This window comes from Pelodiscus sinensis, chromosome Z, assembly GCF_052426305.1.
Source record: "Pelodiscus sinensis isolate ZL-2025 chromosome Z, ASM5242630v1, whole genome shotgun sequence".
NCBI classification, from domain to species: domain Eukaryota; kingdom Metazoa; phylum Chordata; order Testudines; family Trionychidae; genus Pelodiscus; species Pelodiscus sinensis.
In genome coordinates, this window is record NC_143085.1 from 2,067,341 (window position 1) to 2,080,656 (window position 13,316).

At 48.6% G+C, this 13,316-nt stretch overlaps 1 protein-coding gene across 2 annotated transcripts in view; it reads right to left on the bottom strand.

Moving 5' to 3' along the window:
* Positions 1-1,135: 1,135 nt before the first annotated feature.
* Positions 1,136-13,316, bottom strand: part of MORC2 (MORC family CW-type zinc finger 2) — a 52,932-nt gene continuing 40,751 nt past the window's right edge. For both annotated transcript variants that reach the window (XM_075917044.2, XM_075917045.2), the window contains 13 exons: positions 12,283-12,437; positions 12,005-12,133; positions 10,965-11,070; positions 9,445-9,577; positions 7,282-7,356; positions 6,793-7,182; positions 5,159-5,302; positions 5,027-5,081; positions 3,815-3,956; positions 3,313-3,504; positions 3,117-3,210; positions 1,671-1,859; positions 1,136-1,468 (listed from right to left, as the gene is read on the bottom strand). In XM_075917044.2, coding sequence (XP_075773159.1) covers positions 1,400-1,468; positions 1,671-1,859; positions 3,117-3,210; positions 3,313-3,504; positions 3,815-3,956; positions 5,027-5,081; positions 5,159-5,302; positions 6,793-7,182; positions 7,282-7,356; positions 9,445-9,577; positions 10,965-11,070; positions 12,005-12,133; positions 12,283-12,437 — 1,873 coding nt within the window. In that variant the 3' untranslated portion in view covers positions 1,136-1,399. The remainder of the gene's footprint in view (positions 1,469-1,670; positions 1,860-3,116; positions 3,211-3,312; positions 3,505-3,814; positions 3,957-5,026; positions 5,082-5,158; positions 5,303-6,792; positions 7,183-7,281; positions 7,357-9,444; positions 9,578-10,964; positions 11,071-12,004; positions 12,134-12,282; positions 12,438-13,316) is intronic.

Sequence of the window (13,316 nt, forward strand, 5' to 3'; positions counted from 1 at the left end):
TACATCAGCATGATGGCTTTCCCATCTCTCCCCTCACTCAGCTGGAGGCAGACGAACTGCGATTGCTACTGTGGACAGCCTCCATGCACGCCCCTCCATGCCTCCCCAGGAATTGGGGGATGGGGTGCAATAGGCACTTGTATAGGTGAGTGTCATTGCCAACACTTGCAGAATGCACAGTGGCTTAGCGTCGAGACTTTCTGCTAACAACTGTTAATGCACGGCCTTTGGCAATAAAATTGCTCGACTGGTTTCATCCTTGCTTGAAGTGGTCATGTCCAGGAACTCTCAGAGGTCTACTGTGTTGACCCAAGCACACGAGGTTTAACGCTTTAGATAAGAGGGAGCACACGCACGCAGCCGAAAGTTTATCATGGCCGACAGAGTAGAGGATCTGTCATGAACCCACCGGGGCAACCCCGAAACCCTGACTGACAACACCTGCATGCCTGCTCAGCTACAGCGTCCACCGTAGCGATGGAGAACGCCGGCCCCTTGGTACAGTTAGAAACCTGGCTGTGAGTTTCCTTGGGCTCAGTTACTGCCGTCTAACCCCGCCACCTTCTGCTCAGCCTCAGAGTAGGGGTGTGTCTAGACTACAGGGTTTTGTCGACAAAAGCGGACTTTTGTCAACAAAACTATACCTGCGTCCACACTGCCTTTGAGTTATGTCGACATAACGTCGACAAAAATCAGCAGTTTTGTCGACATACATAAACCTCATTCTACGAGGAATAATGCCTTTTATCGACAGTTCTGTCGACAGAAGGCATTATTGCATCTACACTGTCCTTTGCGTCCACACTGTTATGTCGACAAAGCGGCGTGCTTTGTTGACAGAACTGGCTGTAGTCTAGACGCGCTTTGTCGACAGTATCTGTCGACAAAACTTCTGTCGACAAAACCCTGTAGTCTAGACATACCCTAGGTATTTCCATTAGTCGTTGCTAGATTTTCCGTTCTTCGTCTGAAGAAACATCAATTACAAGGTGCTGGACAGGATGTTCTGGTGCCAAAGGTTGGGCTTAGATCTCCAGTATACCCCAAAGGAAAAAAACTTCTTGGACTTTTACGGCATTGAACAAACAAGACAATATAACAACCCTCCTTCCTGTCATACCAGGCACAGTTCTGGTTTCTTTTAAAAAATAAATATTTATAAACAAAGGAAAGAGAGTTGAAGAACTACAATGTTAAAAACTTGCCTGCCAACTGCACAAATGTCTTTTGCATGTAAAATCACAAGAACAGATTGTACACCAACACATCAATATAATACACAGTCTAATGGCCCTCCCCTTTCATGCGCTGCTCGGGTCCCCTGTGCGGCAGGAAGCCACGCCTCAGATCACAGGGACCAACTCTTCCGTGCTGCTTGCCAGTGCTGGCTCTGGACGACTCAGTCTCCCTTGGTAATCAGGTCCTCAATATACGCGTCCAGCTCATCATCGGTATTAATATCGATGTCCTGAAACCAAAAGGCACACGAGGAGATTACTTACCGGTCACAGGAAGTTCTTCGAGCTGTTGGATTGCTTTTATCTAGATTCAACTGGGGGTGGGACACAGTGGGACATGATAAAGGAAGTCCTTACTTTCCCTAAGTTCTCCACTGGACCCAATCCAGTGGCGCTCGGTAATTCTACTCTGCCCACCTGGCTCTCACCCACCTCCTGCACTTTCTGCAGAAGTGCCACAATATTAGTCCGCAGCTTCTGTAGTTTCTCCTCCGTCTCCTTGAGTTTTCGCTCCGAGTTGCGGAGGTTTTCCTCACATGCTTTGGCCCGGGCGTCAGCACGAGTCTGATAGGAATTGCACAAATTCTGCAGCCCCATTTCGTACTGTTTGAAGTATTCTTTCTGCGGGTGGCAAATAAAGTGAGTTGACGTGCTGTGAAAAGGGATGAGACCGATATGCCCCAAAGCTCCGCCCCAACAGAATTCCCACACCAGCTTAAATCTGCCCTTAGTTTCCTCCAGGATTGACTGGTAGAAGCATCCAGACAGCAGTATTATGAAGTTGATTTGCCTAGCACTAAACCACTCCTTTTATTTCAGCATCTGGTCACCTTCCATCCTATTTGTTTTTCATTAAAAAAAATATTCGTCTTAAGGAAAACTGAACGATGGGTGGAAAAACCCTGTAACGACCCAAAAGCTAGTTTCAGTTGCCTTGTGATGACAATTGGGTCTCTTCGCATTTCTAACCTTAAGCAGCATGACCCTTAGGGTATGTCTACAGTGCCGAGATTTTTCAGAAAAACGGCTGTTTCTCCGAAAAAAAACTTCGCTTACGTCCACACTGCAATCGTGTTCTTTTGAGAAAAATAAAATCGAAACAGAGGGGTTTTTCCAACATTGGTAAACCTCTTTCTACGAGGAAGAAGCCTTTTTTCAAAAGAGCTCTTTCCCCATGGGTACGTCTAGACTACAGGCTTTTGTCGACAGAAGTTTTGTTGACGGATACTGCCGACAAAGCTTCTGTCAACAAAGAGCGTCTAGACTACAGCCAGTTCTGTCGACAAAGCAAGCCGTTTTGTCGACATGACAGTGTAGTCTAGACACACCTGTAGTCTAGAGACACCCCATGTGTGGACGGGGAACAGGGAGTTCTTTCAAAAGAAGAGGAAAAAGCACAGATGTCCTGGTGGCCACTCCGTCCATAGCAATCACAGCTTACATGTGAGATAATGTCCAGACTGAATGGACAATCTCTTTCGAAAAAGCAGATTGTTTTTTTGATGTGCTTTTGTGGTGCAGACGCTCTTTCGGAAGAAGTTTTTTCGGAAGATCTCTTCCGGAAAAACTTCTTCCGAAAGAAGTCTGCAGTCTAGACACAGCCTCAGTGGAGTAGCAGAGGCACTTCCTGGTTCATACACCATCCATGGGTAAAAAAAGAGGGAGAAATGTTCACCTGTTGGATACCAAACGATCATTTTCAAACAAGCTCTGATTTGGTAAAATAAAAATGGTGTGTTTGTCTTTTCTCAAAAGAACGAACACTTCAGGCACGTCGGTTTAACCCTTCTATTCCCAAACCAGAAAAACCCACGAGCCGTCCGTTTTGAATTTGTAGACCCAGCAGAAGTTTGTGTAAAGGAGAGGCACTCAACTCACCAGAGGAAAAGCCATCAATTCTTCTGAACTCATGGAACTCAGCTCCTTTTTGGAGATGGGAAAATTCGGGGGCAAGAAGTACCGCAAACAATTCCTACCCAAGAAAAAACAAGCAGCCACAGGGATGGTTTTAAGTCTTGTTTGGAGATTGAAACACTCAGAAATTGTTATTGCCTGGAGCACCCAAGAAACCCACCGGAGCGTCTGGACTAGCAAATCCACAGTCTCCTGGTTGCTACTGGGACCAGTAGTGTCTGGCTCGATTCGGGCACAGTCAGAGGTTGAAGGCTCAGTTGCAACTTCCTCTTCTTCCTGCTGTGTGTCTGGACTCTGATACTCTGGAGAGGGAGGCTTCATCAACCGCACATCCTCACTGCCCTTCTCTACCCTGGAGGGGTCAAGAAGGAATCACATACAGCCTGTTCCAGATTAGCCACACTTGGTTAGTACCATCTCAGAGCCCCCCATCACTGACAACTGCTCCCAGATTAGAGTTTCTTCCACAGCCGCCCACTCATACAGACGCCTGTTCCTTACACAATCACAAAGCAACTTTCTCCAAACATTCCGGTGTACACAACCTTCCCAATGTAAGAATAGATTATTCCTCTCCTCGGAACCTGTGAAAATGTAACAGAGTTCCCTCACCCCTCCCTGCATCTCCAGAGCCCACGCAACCAAAAATTATGGTTAGTTACCAGCGATCTCTTGGTGTGGTGTCTGTCGGAACGTAATCGAATTTCACCTTCCAGCGTATGGCGTGCTTGCCCATCTCCACAGTCGTGACACGGCCCGTGAACCATTCCTTGTTCACTCGGACCTCCACATGCAGCCCTTTGTCTGAGACATAGGCAGGTAGATGTGAGGGGGTTTGGAAAGATGCCGAAAGCACATTTCACGAGGGAAGCTCATGTTTCCTCAGTACTCGGCTGGGAACGAACGTGAATTTACAGAGGCGAAGTTCCTAAGCTTCCTGGGTGTGGGGTGGGAATGACTTAAAACAGGGCTACTCAACTTCGGAAGCCCCGGGGGCCACAATGATATAGCATACGCCGAGGGCCGAAACTTAACTGTGGTTCTATATACACATGTAAATATACATGCAAATAGCTTCTTTCACACTGAACACAAAGATTAAGGCAAGACTACACAACACGCAGGCCCCATTTAAGTCAGTTCTGCTGATATTAATAAAATGCAATATTTACCCGATTTCTACCCGTATGACAGCACTTTTAACGAGCAATGACAGTCCAGGAATGTAACTACTAAAGCACATATCAACAAAAGGCCATTATATTGACTCGCTGTTGTGGAGCGTGTTCCCAGTAGAGGCCATGTGCAGGCTGTGTGTTGAGCCCCACATAAACCCAAACCGTCAGAGCAGCCCTGACTTAGAAGATGTCCATTAGGAGAAGTTATTCTATAACTACTCTATATACCAGCAACAACTATGTGTAACTACCACATACAGACAAAGAAACGAAGAGCGTGAAAGAACAAGGTTTCCAAATCAGGCCATGCAACATGACAAACAACCTGTTATCCTCTTAGCTACAAACTCAAGGGGACACATAATGAGCAGAGGTAACGGGCATGACTAAGGAAAGCTTCAGGCTCCGACATGGAAGAGCTCTTCAATGTTAACATAAATGTGCAGCCCCAAGGTTACAGGTCCCAGTAGGATCAAAGCAACTTTAGTCACAATCAGATAAACTCTATGCAAATTTCTTGGAGTTGGGCAAAATATGGACTCTATTGGCACAGACACTGCGACTACAGGTTTAAAGAGGACCTTGCTCCAATCAGGAAGGCCAGCCAGCGTGGCCGGGGCTGCAACGTGCTCCCTGCCCCTTTCACTGCCTTCTGCATACTGGCAAATACGAGCCAAGCGTAATGGTTTGCCTCACCTTTCTGGGCTCTTTTCAGATCAGCTAATTCCTCCTCCCCGGCACTGTCTGTGAGCTGTAAGCACAAAGAACTCATGTTAGCCAGCTCCCGAGGAGATGAGAACGTGCTGGCTCCCGCCCCGCAATCCTCACCTCCACCACCACCTCGTTCGAGTCTTTCTTCTCCTCTTTCACGACCACAATTTTCCCTCGTTTGGTCTTCTCCTTTTTCTGCTCCACCTCCTCCTCAGCACCCTCCTCCATGGCGTTAAACGTCCGCTTGCGGATGCTGGAAGCCTGCGGAGAGCAAGTAATTTCTGGCTGACTCTCACGAGCGCCACCGACTGTCCTTTTCCAGGGGCCGGACTTTCAGATGCCTCTATACCAATGGTCACCAACCCGTCGATTGAGATTTGTTGGTAGATCCTGGAGCTTCTGACAGGTGATCCTGACTGGTTTGGTTGGGAGGCTACTAAGTGTCCATGCTCCCCCTCCTGCCATGCTGCTCCTGCCCTCCCAGGTATCTCCTGCTTGCTCCGCAGGGTGGAGGAGGGGAGCACTGATGTCAGCACACTCTACCCCATCTCCAGAACTCAGGATAGAGGGAGTGGCACAAGGCCAAGGAGCCACTTGAGGTAAACTGTGCTCAGCTGGTGTCCACACCTCAAGCCCCTGCCCCAGTCCTAAGCCCCACCCCCCCGCACCGAAACTCCCCCCCAGAGTCTGTACTCTGAATGCCCTCCTGCACCCCAACTCTTTGTCCTAGGCACAGCCCAGAGTCCCTCCCACACTCTGAACACCCTGGACCAAGACCAGAGCCTATACCCCATAGGTTCCCAAACTGGGGGGTGTGAGGTGACCCAGCCCCCCTTTCCACTCATCAATCCCTCCCAAGAAAGAGCCCAGTCCGTACGGTAAAAAAAAAAAAAAAATTCAGAAAATACCATGTGAAATGTCTGGTATTTTCTGTTTTTCCTGACTCTGGCATCCGCTGGAACATGGCTTGGTTGGGGCTCATGGAGCGTCCCGGCGGGCAGACTTCAAAATGGCCGCCTTAAAAGGGCAATGTATGCTCTGCTCTTAAAAGGGCAACTTTTTTTTTTTTTTTTTTGCTCAAGTTTTGCTGGGGTTTTTTTTTTGGGGGGGGGAGGTATGAGGGTTTCTCAAAAATCAAAGAGGGGGTGTGATGCCAAAAAGTTTGGGAAGCAGTGCTGTACCCCAACCCCAGCCTGAAAACGAGTGAGGATGGGGGAAAGGAAGGATGGAACAAGGAGAGCAGGGTCTCAGAGGACAGCTGGATGTCTGGGTTTGAGGGAGATCCTGGAACGTACTAACAATGCAAGAAGTGGTCTTGTGCTTAAAATGGTTGGGAGACCACTACTCTCCCGCCACCTACACACAGTAGCCAAAGCTTCCAGAAAGCTCCGCTCTCAGCCACTCCAGCTGAGAATAATGGGAGCAGCAGGGTGCCAAGCCATTTTGAAAATCGGATCACCGAAGACTTCCTACAGAAGGTCCTAGCTCAATCACAGGTCTTTTACTCCACGCCACAAGGCCATCAGCGTCCTACATCGCCATGCACCTGCTGCCATGTTTCTACTCCATGCAGGGTAGGCACTGAGAGGCTCAAGGAAGAAGCTGGGGCAAGAGATCCTACCGAGAATCCATGGCCGAGCTTTCCCCTAGCACAAGTTCTTCCACCCTATGCTGACGGGAGGAGGGCGCTCTCATACCTGGAGGCTGAGTAAACGCCGATCATTTCCCATACTATCAAACAACAGACTCACCGGCGGAGAAGGCTTGGCTGCTGCAGGTTTTTTCAGTACTGGCGTCTTTGTAATTTTAGGGCTGGGCGTCTCGCGCTGGCCTACAGAGTTCTGCAGGAGCATGGGGGGCGGCTTCCCCACGTGGACCGGTTTGGCAGGCGTCCTGACGACAGTGCTGTTGGACTTTCCCACCGTCACAGTGTGTTGCTGGGTCCTAGAAGTACCGGCTTCTTCCCTGGACAGCACGCTCGCCAGTTTGGGGGTGCTGATGGCCGGTCGGGCCAGGGGAGCCTTTCGCAGCTGGCTGATGGACTTGGGGGGAGGCGGTGGCGGCCTGCTGGGAGCATTTTTAATTACATCGGGTAACGGTGGCGATCGCGGGCGTTGAGGTCTGCTCAGCGACTGGGAGTCCTGAGAGAAGAGAGGAATAACAAGCCAGAAGTTGCTCTCGGAACAATTCCACGGGGTTCTGGAGAGGACCGATCTGCAGCAGCATTGGGTGGTACTCACTTCCACTATTGGCCGTGTGGTCACTTCAAGAGGCAACTTTTTCAGGTCAGCTTGGGACCGGATTGGAGTAGTTTTCTGTAGCAAGACAACCAGAACGAGGCCGCTTTAAAAGATGTCCGCGTTTGGCTGTATGATGGGGCTGACAGAACCCATCTTCCACCGGAGGCCATTCAGCACCATGGCCAGCAGCGGGGACAGTGGAGAGGGCCTCCAAGAAGGGCAGCCGGCCCTGCAGCCAATTAGGGTTCAGCAGCCTAGTATATAAGGAGCTGCTGAGTGAAGGTCAGTTAGTTCCTTCCTGGAGCTCAACCTGGCCAGAACTCTGGGCCGGCTGGGAGCATCAACACCTGAGCCAGCTCCGAGTGGAAGCTGGACCTTTTCAAGGAACTCAGGCTAGATCCTGCAACAGGAGGCTAGCCTGGGGCGGCGTGGAAGAACCCCAGGCAAGAGGGGAACCTTGGACCTCAACTGCCAATTGGACTGTGTCTCACCCCGAGTGGGCGAGGTCATTGTTGCGAGCCCCCCTATAGCCACTAAGGGGGGCTCGCTGACAGGATGAACCTGTTACAGGCTGACAACAGGCAGTAGGGGAAGGTTAACTGGGTTCTGCTGTCTCACTAAGGTGGGAATTCACCTTCTCATCCAACCTTAAAAAAAAAGGGGGCGTGACCCTCTAAACACAGGGCTGTGGGCTGAGCAGTCCAAAGGGAAGAGTCCAAAACGAAGGGAAGCCTCAAGTTTGAGCTGACCCTTGTTTTACTACAGCCTCTCCCCAAGTTACGAACGAGTTATGGACCAAACACTTGGCCGTAACTTGATCTGTTCATAACTCGGACCCCATTGAAAATGAGTTACACGCAACCGTGCTGTTCATAAGTGCGGGTCGCATTCGTAACTCGGGGACCGCCTTTACAACCGCTCCATGGGAGCTTGGGTCGTAAGTGCGAACGGTCTTAACTCGTATTGCTCATTTTTTGTTACAGGTTGAACGAACCTCTCCCGACTGACACCGTTGGCACTAGACCAGTTCCGAACGAGAGAATTTTCTGAACCACGGGAGGTCAGTGTTTTCTGCAGCATTACCTACACGACCACTGCTTACTGAGCTGTTAAGACGACCTCGAGGGGTTAATTAGAGCTAGGGAACATGGACAGCCAGGACTGGTGGCTGTAAACAAACTTTATGGGGCCACAGGAAACTTGGCCACACCCATGAGAAGTGGATAGTCAGCTAACTAAAATCCTGGATGACGGAGGTTTCTGGATAAGAGAGTTCTGGACGAGAGAGGTTCAACCTGTATTATGTTCTATGCTTCTCTCACATGGGGGAGGAACTCCTCAAACATCCACAAAATGGGTACGTCTAGACTACAGGCTTTTGTCGACAGAAGTTTTGTCGACAGATACTGTCGACAAAGCTTCTGTCGACAAAGAGCGACTAGACTACATCCAGTTCTGTCGACAAAGCAAGCTGCTTTGTCGACATGCCAGTGTAGACGCAAAGGACAGTGTAGATGCAGTAACGCCTTCTGTCGACAGAACTCTGTCGACAAAAGGCGTTATTCCTCGTAAAATGAGGTTTACCAGCGTCGACAAAACTGCTGAGTTCTGTCGACGTAATGTCGACAGAACTCAGTGGTAGTGTAGATGCAGGTTTGGTTTAGTCGACAAAAGTCCACCTTTGTCGACAAAACCCTGTAGTCTAGACACACCCAATGAATGCACCAACCTCCTTCAAAACGGCCATTTTATTTTATATATAATAGAACCGGAAGGGACCTTGAGAGGTCATCGAGTCCAGTCCTCTGCCCTCATGGCAGGATTAAGTACCATCTTCTTCCATGATGCCTACAAAAAAACCTTTACAGCAGCTAGCATGCTGGTATTGAGACTATTACCTATCGTACTGACCAGATTGGTCACTGTTTCCTTGTATTATTTGGTCGGTCTATTGTCTTGTCCTGACATGGTAAGTTCCTTGGGGAAGCAAAAAGCCTTTGGGTTCGCTTTGTACAGCACCTGCCATAAGGGGGCCCTGGTCTGGGATTGGGCTCGGTAGTGCAAATCATGAAACGATTTTGGGATGAAAGACATTTAACTCAGTGTAATTCATTTGCAAAAGATGGCATCTCAGCCTCCCACCCCGCTCAGCTCTAGAGTCACCTGAAGAGCCTCCAGTTTCTCCTGCTGCTGGCGAATTTTCTCCGTCAGCTGCTTCTGCTTCTCCTCTTGAGACCGGATGTCCTTTTTCAGCACTCCCAGGGGAACTTTCTGCTTCTGCTCTGAAGCGTCACACCTACCAGTTCGGAAGACAAGCTCAACAAGAGACCAAAAAGTAACGTACAAAAAACTTCCACAGAGAGAGAAACGTTGGCCTCCAGGAAACCTAGCTATGTTCCTACTCCGATAACCTTAACATCAGAGATGAAGAGTCACAAATTTTAGCCAGATGCCTACAGGACATACTATTTAAGGACTTCTGCTTGGCTGCCTCTTGAGGCAGGCAGCCCTGCTCACCTCGTGGGCCTCACACGGGCTGTGCCTAGACTGGCAAGTTTTTCTGCAAAATCATCTAATTTTGCGGAAAAACTTGCCAGCTGTCTACACTGGCCGTTTGAATTTCCAGAAAAGCACTGACTATCTCCTGTAAAATCATCAGTGCTTTTCCGGAAATACTATGCTGCTCCCATTCGGGCAAAAGTCTTTTTCTGAAAGACTTTTGCGCAAAAGGGCCAGTGTAGACAGCACAGTACTGTTTCCCGCAAAAAAGCCCCGATGGCGAAAATGGCGATCGGGGCTTTTTTGCGGGAAAGCGCGTCTAGATTGGCCACGGATGCTTTTCCGCAAAAAGTGCTTTTGTGGGAAAGCATCCTGCCAATCTAGACACGATTTTTCCGAAAATGCTTTTAACGGAAAACTTTTCCGTTAAAAGCATTTCCGGAAAATCACGCCGGTGTAGACGTAGTCACAATGTATACACTGATGGTTTTAGACTCTACACATGGCCTTGTGGTGCATATGCCACACTCCGATGGTTTGATCCTTACTGCAACCGGACGGATATAGAGTGTGGTGTTGTGGTTAGCTCTGGAGTCCACCCACTGTGAAGGCTGAGCTTCACCAAGAACACCCGTTCTGGGAGGAAAGGGAGGACTCCTCTTCCCTATGCCGGTACACTGAAGGGAAAGCATGGAAGAAATACATGTGCTGAGGCAGTCTCTCAAAAAGACTGGAAAGAGGGTGTATGGAGAGATCCTCCCATGTGCGAACGGACAGAAAGGAAGATTGGTGAGCAGCTTGACTCATACAAGTGCGTCTCTGGTGGCATCTCAGGGCTGTAGATCTAACTTTCCTTTTATCTGCTCCTTACTGCTGTAAAGAACACCTTTGGAGAACAACTCGATGCTCTGCAACCTTCCGGCGCCTGCCAACCATTAGAATTGATCATTTCTTCCATTCGTCTCAGTGGGCGTGTTGGCTCAAACCACATGATGTCACTTAATGGCAACACAGCTAACTAGTTCACTGAGGCCCACTCTGGAGTAGAAACGTCTCGATTCAGTAGGACTGTGGGCAGACTCTTGTGATGTATGCAGAACACCATCCTCTATCCCGTCCGGTGGCCAGAACAGCATGGCAAAGGCACATTAATGCCAGTTCCCTACCCTGGCTCTCATACTCACCTGTCCTGCTCAGGGTCCGGGTTCATGGAGCATACCCAAGTATCTGGGTACTCCTTCTCCACAGAGCTCAGCTGGAATGGGAGGGTCCGCCACTTTAAACACATATCTGCCACACAAAATACACAGTCAGCATATTGATTCTAACACACACACACACACACACACACACAAAATCCCCTAGGTTCTAAGAAGACCCATTTGGCCCTTGTGGACTTTCCAGAGCATTAATCGACTAATAACATCCCCTTCCAGCTGCAGAGACACTTGGCATTTTGGCCATCTTCCATCTCCCTCCAAGTCACTCGACTGTGTTGCAAAGTTTTGTTTTCTTTAAAAATACACTAACAAAATCATAAAAATAATTGGAATGGTGGTCAGGAAGGCTGAGGTCCCACAACTCCTAAGGTCTCCTTAAGGGTATGTCTACACTGCGCAGCTATTTCGGGATACCAGAGGTATCCCGAAATAGCTACCCCGCATCTTAGCAAGCCGCCCGTTATTTTGAAATATTTTTCAAAATAACGGGTGCACTATTTCGGCATCCCGAGGGTTAAGGGCTGTCTCGAAATAGCGCGTTATTTCAAAATGTGGCACTGGATAGATGCGCCAAATTTCAAAATAAGCTATTTTGAAACAGAATTGAAATAAGATGCGCAATTTGCGTAGTGCGAATTGCGTCTCTTATTTCGAGTTCAGGGTGTGGTGTAGACGCATCCTTGGTGAAGGAAGGGAAATCAGGAGGGATATTCTCATTTGATACTCATGCTATTCCCACACCATGTGCCAAAGGGAGGGAACACTCTGAAAGGTCTAGACAATTCAGCAGGGGAGAATGGCCACCTGACCCCAAACCTGGTGATCAGTACGAGCCCAAGAATGCCACCAAGAATCATAGGGGTTGAAGACTTCTAGTGTCTTGGATGGCTCAATGTTCAGCCCCTCCACAATGGTTAGTCCTGCCCCGTAGCTGCTCTGCTCCCCGAAGAGTAGTTTCTCCTCCCTATAACGCAACAATCCAACACCACCGCAATCAGACGCACCACACTGAATCGTGGTGGGAATCTCCATGGCTCGTCGGCGTTTGTAGCGCAGTTCACTGGAAGGAGGCTGGTTCCAGTTTGCTGATAAATAGCCAAACTCATCCCAAAACTTGATTATACCCCTCTGGGCTGGAGAAAAAACAACAAAACAAGAACGTTCATCATGCAGCTGCTCTCAGCTGTATCAATATAGTCCTTCTCTGGTACGGTTGGCCCTCTGTCCCACCAGTGACCCAGACTCCCTTCCCCACCCCAGTCAAGTTGTGAAGCCTTATTACCAATAGCAACATCCTTCCAGTACTGAGCCAAGTGGTCCCCCATCGCCCTCAGCAAGTGTCGATACTCTTTAGCGTCTGCGAAGTCCTGTTTATTGTGGGTAGGCTCCAGAACCAAGTAGGGGATGTCCACCACGCCTACCACTCCACCACATGCCCTGGGAGTGAGAAACAACTATAACGCACTATTCACTGCCAACACCCACCATAGCACCTGACCACAATAAGCAATATCAATCACATACTACAACTAGCTGACTTCATGCGTTACCTCCTGCAGCAGTATGCTTTCAGACAGTGAAACCCTTTAATATTCGTGTCGTATCAGTCCGTTAATACCAGGGATTTAGGGCTGGATTTTTAGCGTCAAGTGTCTATTCCCAGGGGAACTCTATTCCAAACAATTCAAAATTCTGCATGCACTTTTAAAACGTTGCTTATTTTGTTAAAATAGCACAATATAATCCACAGGAATCCCAGCCAATGTGGGGCTAACAGAAGCATGGCTGGGTTGCCATTCCCCGCCCTAAAGTAGTCACAAAATTTGCATGAAAAAATAAAATTCTATGGGGAATGTTAATTCTGCCCTGCACAGTGGCACAAAATTACAATGGGAATAAATGTCTTTGTTTTCCCCGTTATGCCCAAAAAGTGCTTTCAAGTGTGTTCAATTAGTCCCAATAATCCTGCTTTGCCCAAAGAGTTAGTCGTTTTTGGGTATGTCTACACAGCGTGGCTATTTTGGGATACCAGCGGTATCCCGAAATAGCTACCCCGCATCTTAACAGCCGCCCATTACTTCAAATATTTTTCAAAATGACGGGTGGGTTATTTTGGCATCCCTGCAACCCTCGTTCCACAAGGGTTAAGGGATGTCTCAAAATAGCGTGTTATTTCAACATTTGGCGCTGTGTAGATGTGCCGAATTTCAAAATAAGCTATTTCAAAAGAGAATCGAAAATTGCACAAATTGCGTATCTTATTTCAATTTTAGACACACCCTTTTTGACATGGGAGTGATTAACGAGTCAATGAAC